The sequence below is a fragment of the Acanthisitta chloris genome, unplaced genomic scaffold (genome assembly GCF_000695815.1).
Source record: "Acanthisitta chloris isolate BGI_N310 unplaced genomic scaffold, ASM69581v1 scaffold7925, whole genome shotgun sequence".
Taxonomy (NCBI): domain Eukaryota; kingdom Metazoa; phylum Chordata; class Aves; order Passeriformes; family Acanthisittidae; genus Acanthisitta; species Acanthisitta chloris.
Genome location: NW_008675403.1, coordinates 54,559 through 64,875, shown reverse-complemented (window position 1 = coordinate 64,875; position 10,317 = coordinate 54,559). Strand labels below are relative to the sequence as shown.

At 44.5% G+C, this 10,317-nt stretch overlaps 1 protein-coding gene across 1 annotated transcript in view; it reads right to left on the bottom strand.

Annotated features, from left to right (window-relative positions):
• LOC103803197 (LIM and senescent cell antigen-like-containing domain protein 1) overlaps positions 1–10,110 on the bottom strand; it is a gene marked incomplete at its 3' end in the record, with an annotated part of 17,748 nt that extends 7,638 nt beyond the window's left edge. The window contains exons 1-2 of the mRNA XM_009075738.1: positions 9,843–10,110; positions 7,125–7,284 (exon numbers count right to left, since the gene is read on the bottom strand). Coding sequence (XP_009073986.1) covers positions 7,125–7,284; positions 9,843–10,024 — 342 coding nt within the window. The remainder of the gene's footprint in view (positions 1–7,124; positions 7,285–9,842) is intronic.
• Positions 10,111–10,317: the final 207 nt, after the last annotated feature.

Sequence of the window (10,317 nt, the reverse complement as noted above, 5' to 3'; positions counted from 1 at the left end):
CATTGGAATGTGCTGCCCAGGGAGGTGGTGGATTCACCATCCCTGGAGGTTTTCAAGATGAACTGGATGTGGCACTTAGTGCCATGGTCTGGTAACCACAGTAGGGTTGGGCTCAATGGTCTTTGAGGTATTTTCTAACCTGGTTGATTCTTTGATTTTATGATTCTATAAGACAAATGCTGGTGTGCTTCCAGGTAAAATTAGGTAATAAAATATGAGGGGCTGAGCAAAAAAAACAGATGATGTGCTCCATGTGCTTGGCATTAAATCCATCCACCTTAATTCAGCTACTAGTTAGCACGTAATGTTAATAGCACAATAACAGCTAGGAGTGTAAGGCATTTTCCATCACCCATTTCCATCCCAAGAGACATCTGAAGTTTGACAGACTGCAGAAACTCAGCACATTCCGAGCAGGAAATTAGCTAACAAAACCCCTTGGCAGGGCAGTGGGTGGTGGGTGGGAAGTATTTTCCCAGAACACATTTGATCTCTTCCTCAATCTACATTTCCTGCAAGAATGACCCAACATACAGGAGGAAGTAAGTACAGCAGGGGTGGGGGAAGTGAGAACACCTCCAGAGACAGAAATCTTGGCAATTTATGGAGCTTTACAGCTAAAACATGAAGAGAATAAAGCTTTTCCTTTGTGATGCTTATTTCATAGAATCATTCAATCATTTGGGTTGGAAAAGACCCTTAAGACAGTCAAGTACAAATATTCTCGCACCAAGTTCACTACATCAATCAGATTAAATTGGGAACTGATCTTAAGGGATTTGGATCTGAATTTTATCACAGTTTAGATAAGTTCAGCTACAGTTCAAGCTCTCGTAGGAAAAAACCCCACATGGAATAAAAAAAACTCAGCAGCAATGAATTAGCCAAAAAATCTGTAAAAACATGCAGGCAAATATGTGCTGAAACGAAGAGAGACGTTTAGATACCTCCAGGCACCAACATTTACCAGACACCAGTGCATGTCAAAACCAGAGAGACAATATTAGGTATGCTATAAAATGTTTGGATTTAAATGTCTTAGTTTAAAGCAGTGGAAAGAGGAGGATAGCAGGAAATCTCACTCCATTCTTACCGTTGGGTCTAAGACAAAATAAAGCAAACAGCATCAAATTCTACCAACAAGTTAAGTTTTGGGGCATGGGCAGAAATTACAGCAATGTGGTTCAAGATTACCTGTTTTATACTATGAAATGCCAAGGATCAGATGCAACATAAGTGTAATAAATGCACTTGCAACTGGGAGGATGGGGATCTAATGAAACACACTCAAAGTCACTGCATACTTGAGACTGGAAAATTCCTGTGCCCAGCCTGAATTGCAGCTAGTAGGAACAAAAGACATGAGCTCAATGCAGACTCCTTCAGAAGTCTCTGCTAGGAATTTGTCAAGTGTTCTTCCGGTGTAATACTCTAAGACAGATTACTATTTTAATTTGAGCTTTAAAAAATCAAGTAAATGAGAGACAGAGGGCTATTACTTCCTCAAGGAGTAATGGAAATTCATAGAATTTTAGGGGTTGGAATGAACCTTAGAGATCATCCAGCCCCAACCCCCTGCCCTGGGCAGGGACACCTCCCACCAGAGCAGGTTGCTCAAGGCTTCATCCAACCTGGCTGTGAACACTGCCAGGGTTGGGGCAGCCACAGCCTCCCTGGGCAACCTGGGCCAGTGTCTCACCACTCTCACAGGGAAAATATTTTTCCTAATATTTAACCTAATTTTCCCCTCCTTCAATTTTTCCCCATTGCCCCTTGTCCTGTCCCTGCAGCTCCTAACACAGAGTCCCTCTGCAGCTTCCCTGGAGTCCCTTCATATACTGGAAGGTGCTATGATTATTGGTCCATTGTGCACTGTGCTTGCTTCATGCCAGAAAAAACCTTTTTAACCTGAAAAAACCAAACCCCAATGCTGCCTGTTTTGTGTAAACAGGTGGTCCAGTGGGGCTTGTTTAGGTTTGCTTGGATTTCAGAGCCACCACATGTTCATCCGGACAGACCAAACAGGTTTTCTTCCGCTCTGGTTTGCGTCAGACAGGTTGGTTACCACTCAGTCTTGTTTATATTTTCAACCTTCTTGGCTCATTTGTGCTGTCTTGTGTGAGTGACCCAGCAGCCACCCATCAGAGCAAGCCTTGAGCCTCTGCAACAAATCTCACAGTACACAGTTTAAAAGCAAGGTCATTTCCCTGTTGGATGCTGGAGGACTGTGAGTTAAATGGATCTGCAGAGAACATTTCCCCATCACATAACCTCCAGCTGATCTGCATCTTTTTAGCAGACTTAGTGCAAAGACATGCACAAAAACTGAGCTTTAAAAGACTTTTTTCTCTAAGGTTGTTCGTGGTAGAGCCCATTGTAAGAACACACTCAAGGTGCAACTGGAATAGAAACAAATCTGACAAGACCATTGCAACTGCACCTTCCTTTCTTCTTTTTACAGGTTACTATAAACATCTAAGGAAAAAAAACAAACTGAAAGGAACTCCCTCTCACTTAGGAGATGAAAGACACATGCCAGTCCATTTTATTATTATAAAATAGTAATGATAATATTGATATACCAATTATAACTGTTGTGAGTAGCCCAGAAGGATTTTGCTCTATTTCTTCTCTTGTGGAATGCACGTCCCTAAGCTTTTCCATCTCCCCCACCTCAGCACAGTACAGAGCAGGTTGAGATGTTGCTGAAAACACACAGCACAAGGCTCTTAACAAACACCTGGACCAGGTGTAGGACTCAGTTCTCATAACCTCCCCCATATCAAGGTGAGGTGCCCACACTCCCCAGTGGGAGATATGGGCATCCTCTGGTAGGGAGGAGCTTTTCTAGGACCTGAGAGTAATGTGGGTTGGAGGCAATGTCCACTGTCCCTCTGAGTGAGTTACAGCTGCCACTGAAGGTCTCCGTTCAAGCCAGCTGTTCTGCTCATAGCAAAGGACTGTGTGCTGCTACCTGTTGTAACACTCTGCAACAGCAGCTCTAGGGAACTATGAGGAGAAATGTTTTCCCTGTTGTGGTGTTGAGGCACTGGGATATTGCCCAGGGAGGTGGTGGAGTCACCATCCCTGGAAGTGTTGAAGAGGCATCTGGATGTGGCACTGGAGGATCTGGTTTAGGGTTTAGGGGTTCCAGCAGTGACAGGTTAATGGTTGGACTGGATGATGTTAGAGGTCTCCTCCAACCTTGATAGTTCTATGATTTGGCAGCTCCAGTGCCAAACCACAGCAAGCTGTGCTGATCTGGGTCCCTGAAAGGCAGCCTGGAGACACATCCTGCAGCACAGGAGACCTGCATCTGCCTGACCAGTTCAACCCCCACCCATGGAACACAGTGTGGAAGCTTATCAAGGCAGGGTTTGACGGCAAATGTGATAAGCAGCTTAATGACTAACTGGGGGAAATCTGCAAGGCTTGTAACAGGCAGGGGAACAATATTTGCCTTCCCAATTGCTAAGAGCTGGAAATCATTTCCAAGGAACATTAGCTTAGCTAAACCAGGCACAGAATAAAACACAAACTCATGCTGGGCAACCAAGAGTGCCTGCATTTACCCACAGGGAACCTGCTCAGGAAAATACATTACCTGGCCACCCCTCCAAATGCAGAATGGCTAAGGTTGGAAGGGACCACAGTGGGTCATTTGGTCCAACCTCCCTACTCCAGCAGGGCCACCCTAGAGCACATGGCTCAGGATTGTATCCAGACAGTTCTTAAATATCTCCAGTGAGGGAGAATCCACAATCTCTCTGGGCAATCTATTCAGTGCTCAGTCACCTGTGCAGTAAAGAAGTCCTTCCTCATGTTCAGGTGGAACTTTCTGTGCATTAGTTTCTGCCCATTGCCTCTTGTCCTATTGCTTGGCAGCACCAAGAGCCTGCATCCTCTTGACAGCCCCACTTTAGATACCTATATACATGGATGATATCTCCTCTCAGTTGTCTCTTCTCCAGGCTGAACAGGCCCAGCTTCATCAGCCTATCCAATGCTATTTTACCTCTCTAACAGCTGTGGCAAGAAGTGTCTATGCTTAACTGAAACTTTCCACTTTCTATGTAACATTTCTCAGGCCAACTGGCCTGAAAAAACCCCAAACCCTAGCAACATTAATCAAAACATGGTTAGTACATGGTGCTGTTTTCATTCCCAGGGCAATCTGCTGGCATTCACTTCTGACTTAGTCTTTAACAGAGAGCAGCATGTCTCAGTAAGAGATTGCTCAAATACCAATCATCATGATGGGATGGGATTGCTGATGGCAATCCCACCAAAGATGGGAAGAGGGATTTAGTGTTCAAAGCCAGGTTGGATGAAGCCTTGAACAATCTGTTCTGGTGGGAGGTGTCCCTGCCCAGGGCAGGGGTTGGGACTAGGTGACCTTTCAAGTCCATTCCAATCCCTAAAATTTCTATGACTCTATGAATATGAATGTTAAAGAGATAGCAGTAAGAAGCAAAATGCCTAGATGCAATCTGAACACCACTAGGATATCTGCCCCTGCCACAGAAATTCAGGTATAGCCACTCATGAGCAATAGAGAAATTGTAACATTCCTGAACAGGGTCCAAAAGTAAGATTTTCCCATTGCAGGCTTTGCCCATCCCCAAGGAGATACAGCCTGCCTAGAGCAGGATTTCTCTGACTTTTACCTTCAACAAAAGACCATTCAGCATTCTCAAAGAGATCCCTGGAATGTCTCATTGCCTTTTGAGTCAGGAAAAGGATGAATAAAGTACTCACTATTTAGAGAAAATACATTTTACTGGTTTAAGACAATTTGATCAACACAATTAGAGATATTTTAGTTTTGAAACTCTGGTATCACTTCATGTTTGCCTCAGGTCTTAACAGGTCAGGACCGACTCCTTACCCTGCCTGCAAGCAGGAAGCAGCTCAGGATATATTAGCAAATGTAATGCATGGGGTTAAGTAGCTAGAGGGTTCAGCTTTGTCTTCTTTTAATTACTTCTGCCTTGCGGCTCAGCTTTTGATGTCTCCTGCAATACTAGCAGCTCATTTACCACAATTTGTGCAACACTATCCCTAGAGCACCGAAAAGTCTTTTGATCCTCAAACAAGGTGAGAGGAAGCAAACCCCAGGAATCCCCTTTGCCAGTCTCTTTTCCAATCCACACTCCCTCAGCACATAACGTGGCTCTGCAAAATTAGAACTGCTGCTGTGGAAGATAAACTGTGGGGCTCTTGCCACAAAGGTGGCACCTGTACATGAGAGCACTGAATTGTGCTTTGAACACATTACTCACCTTCCTTTTTGTATCATAATATGACAGGAATCCTGGAACTGCTACTGCACGTTGGACTACAAACTACTTGAGTGGGACCTTATCTCTCAGACAGTAATTCCATGTCTATAAACCGTCTGTTGTTCCTTATACGAATCACTTAGTATTTTATGAGCTAGTCTAAAGCTTTCAGTAAAGACACTGTGCTGAGCCACATCCTGAATCCTCAGCATAGGGGACTGTAAAAGAGAATTACACAGATACTAAAATATCCATTTGAGCTGAGGGCAATCGACCTGGAGCTGAGGAATATGAATGGGAGCAGGTTTTAACCCCTGAAAGTGTGTTAAGAGCTGATAATTTCAAATGCTCTGCTCTGTTAAACTTAGGAGTTGACACTACATAGGGCCTGTCTGGTTTGGGCTCTCCACACACACTGATCTCAGCATGTTGACTTACAGGTCATCTCTTTTCACGTGCTGTGGTGGCCTCTCAACCCAGCAACAAACCTCCTATGGACCTTTCCCTCTATGTAGCTTTCTCCTCTAAGGAGTGTGCTTTCTCTGCATTTCTGGTATGATACATCAGATTCACAAATTTCAGGGGAAAAAATCTGCACTGAAAAGAGATCTCCAGCAAGAATTTTCTCAGCTTGGACAATGTTACGCTACACATTTAAAAAAGGTTATGTACACTGATGTCCCTCAAGTTAGCACGGAAATTATTGTGGGTTTTTTCTTCCTTTACTGTGCTTGTCCTAGGTCTAGAAAACATGAGGAAGGGCTGAGGGAATTGGGTTTGTTTAGCCTGGAGAAGAGGCTCAGGGGTGACCTCCTGGCTCTCTGCAACTCCCTGCCAGGGTTGGAGAGAGGTGAGGGATGTGTGTCCTGCCATGGCTGCAGGGAGAGGACTAGAGGGAATGGCCTTGAGCTGAGCCAGGGCAGAGTCAGGCTGGATGTGAGGAGAAATGTCTTTCCTGTTCAAGCACTGGAATAGGTTGCCCAGGGAGGTGGTGGAGTCACCATCCCTGACAGCACTGAAGAAGCATCTGGATCTGGCACTGGAGGATATGGATGAGGGTTTAGGGTTCCAGCAGTGACAGGTTAATGGTTGGACTCGATGATCTTAGAGGTCTCCTCCAACCTTGATGATTCTATGATTCTTTTGGAGCCCAGTACTTGCCATGAGACTTTCTAAGCTACAAATCTGCCCATAGTGTGCTGGTTTCAGCTGGGATGGAGTTAATTTCATCTCAGTAGCTGGTACAATGCTGTGTTTGGATTCAGAGTGAGAACAGTGTTGACAACACACTGATGTTTTGGTTTCTGCTGGGTTGTGTTTATCTTAAACCAAGAACATTTTCTTTCTTGTGTGTAATGCTCTGCCAGTGAGAAGGTACACAAAAGAAACTGGGAGGGAGCATAGCCAGGAGAGGTGACCTGAACTAGCCAAAGGGATATTCCACACCATAGAATGTCATGCCCAGTATATAAATGGGAGGTGGAACATTTGGAGTGATGGTGTTTGTCTTTCCAAGGAACCATTCGGTGTGATGGTCCCTGCTCTCCTGGAGGTGCTGAACACCTCCTGCCTATGGGAAGCAGTGAATTAATTCCTTGCTTTGCTTTGCTTATGTGTGCAGCTTTTGCTGTCCCTCTTAAACTGCCTTTATCTCAACCCATGAGTTTTTCTAGCTTTTACCCTCCTGATTCTCCCCCATCCTGCTGCTGGGGGACCGAGCAAGGGGCTGTGTGGGGTTTGGTGGCTGCTGGGGTTAAACCATGACACCATAGCTACTCCTGGTATGGGACTGAAGGCACAAGATCAAGGTTGGGGGCCAGAGGGCTACTTGGCCCTGCTTACCTCATAGAAGAGCCCTTCTGGGAACTGCTGGAAGCACTGGGCGCAGACGAAGCACTGCTCGTGGTACAGCTCCCCGTTGCTATTGACAATTTTCTCAGCAGGGGCAAAGCCACCTCTGCAGCGCTCACAGATGGCATTTGCCAGGGCATTTGCCATGTTGCTGTCAGAAAATAATAGAAAGAAATAGAAAGAAAATTAGCCTAGATAGCCAACACCACTGGTTGTGGGGCTTTTTTGCCCCTGTCCCAAGGCCAAGCTGCATCAGCCTAACATTGAGTTGCTCAACACAAGACTTTTCAGTGGACTTCATTGCTTGTGGCAGTGGTGGAGATAAAACTACCACTTCCCTCACTCCCAAACTCCTTAGAAACAAAACCCCTGCAATGCACTTTAAAAGCTATTCATTCAAAAAACTAAACAGCAGTGTTGCTACTACTGATAACTTTACAGGCTTTTTATGGTGAGAAGAGACAGGCAATTCAAAGTACTATAAAAATTGCAAGACACGTTAGAATTAGAGAAAACAAGGGCAAATATTCATAGAACCATCAGGGTTGGACGAGACCTCTGAGATCATTGAGTCAAACCATTAACCTGTCAGTGGTGGAACCCCTAAACCCTAAACCAGATCCTCCAGTGCCAGATCCAATATTAACAATGACTGAGGACTGGCATCACTGAAGGAAACATGAATTATTGTTTCTAAAACAATTCCTAAGTCTAAAATATATATATATAAACACTTCGGACTTCTAAGATAGATAGATAGATAGATAACAGCATTGGTTCAAAACTTCACTGCACATGTGAAATAGTGTGCAGTGTCTAGCCTGGCAGATATCACTGAAATTATCCCTTACAGAAGATCTGCAGAGCTTGAAGTAATTTTAAAAGTTTAGTTTGAAGTCATGGGATTTTTTGGTTGGTTTGTTAGGGTTCATCTCAGGGAGCTCAGCTCATCCTGTGCCACCTCACAGCCCACTCCAGGGCCAAGGGTGGGAATGCTCTGGCTGCCCCACTGTGACCCACAACCAGGCCAACACAAACTGGCAAACTCATGCCAGGGATGCAAAAAATACTCAAATAGCAACCTTGGCTGCTCATCCAAGGCACAGGGCCAAAAACTGACAGTGTGGTAGCTGCAAAATGTCAGATGAATTAACTACTTCACTGGGTTCATGTCCACATCTGCAGAAGACAGTACAGCTGTGCTTCAGTTAATGAAGGCCAGAAAAAAAAGGCTCACTTGACTTTTCCTTTCCAAACATTTTCTACTCATATCTAGACTCTCAAAGCTGTGCCTTGCAGGATCACCTCTCTGCCCTAATACGATGTGATAGCAGAGAACAAATATGGGGCAATGTTCTAGTTTCATTACAATCTGACCTCAGCTGGCAAAACCACTGACTCAAACATCTATCTGGAAGGTATTAAACTAGTGACAATGTTTTAAACACATGAACTCATGCACACATTTGATACATCTGTCATGGTGTGCCTGGAAATGCAGAGCCTTCAGTCCTCTGCAAGATGCCAAACCTTCCCAACAAATATGGGGCAATGTTCTAGTTTCATTACAATCTGACCTCAGCTGGCAAAACCACTGACTCAAACATCTATCTGGAAGGTATTAAACTAGTGACAATGTTTTAAACACATGAACTCATGCACACATTTGATACATCTGTCATGGTGTGCCTGGAAATGCAGAGCCTTCAGTCCTCTGCAAGATGCCAAACCTTCCCCAAGGTAAGGTGATAAGACCTTTTGGCTCCCACCAGAAATTGAAATTCATTCCTTGCACAACATCCAAGGGAGCAGGCAAACACCTAGCACGTGGTTCAGAAAGGAATGTGCTTTATCTATTTCTTACACTGCCTCACAGAAGAGCAAGGTCACATCTGACCAGTTATTATTAGCTGGCACTTTTTTTCCCCCTCTCTCTAGAGATCTTTGTGGAAGAGGAAAACTAACTGCTACCCAAGTATTCACTGCCCTCCCAGTGAAACAACAAGTGGGCAAATTTCACAAGGAAAACAGATAGAGGATGGTCTGTCCCATACATAACAGACCTATGGACAAACTGCAGTGACTATACATATAAGCTGTGGTTAACTATAAAGCTCACTGATGATCTCTATGGACTGTGTATGCTTTCTGTGGGGAAAAACCTCAATTCCCCATCCTCCTTATCAATCTAAATGAAGAATAATTACAACAGAAGCTGAGAACTTTCATGAGTTCTCAAGCAGGAAGGATGTAAAGTGCTGCCATACAGAAAGTATAATCCAAGCACAAACATGAAACAATGCTCAAAACCAAAAGTAAACAGAGAGTTTCCCCTTCAGGATGCAAAAGTGCTTAACTTTGAAACACATCATATATGTAAAATCAGTGATGCATGAAATACTTCTGCATCAATGAAGCCCAAAATAACAGGCAAACAACCTGAAGTCACAGAGACTACTTGACAAATTCCAACCCTCTTTTAACTGCCTATAAACATTCCTGACGCAATTAATGACGAAATCTAAAGCAACAAACTCAGATTTTAGTTGACAATTACAGCTGGCAATATATCAAGCAGAAAGGTGGCAGAGGTTGGATTAGAGAACAGCCTGCACAGTCTGCCTGGATCGCAGACAATAAGAGACATCGGTACAATCCACCAGTAACCTCACTGCAGATACAGCCCAAAGCTGAACAGGACCAACTTACAATCTTGCATAAAAGTCACAGAACTCTTTGTAGAGCTTTATTTCACTGTGCCTACGTTGCAGTTTTGACACTGGTTTCTCGCCTTCATTCCCTGCAGAGTTGTGAGCATCAGGAGCGACTTTGTACGCAACCTCTTCATCCTCCGGGATGGGGAAGGGGTGAGCTCTACGCTGGAAATCCATCCTTTTCTGCTTTCCTGGGTGTATATATTCTATGCTTATACTGCAAAGAAGCTTGTAGGCAAAGCCTGCAAAACAATGTGCTGGACTTCCCCTTGTTCCCAGCAAAGTGATTTACTTTCACAGCTCCGTGTCATGTAGCCGGAGCTGCTCCGTGTCCAGCTAGAGCTTCAAGTTAAAAGCTCAGCGTCAGGGCAGTGAGCCCGTGGGACTGACTGAGGCTGCCTGTGCACTGAGCAGCACATTCCCCTGCCAGGCCCTCATGTAAACTCAGATGCTGGCAAGAGGTTTCACTG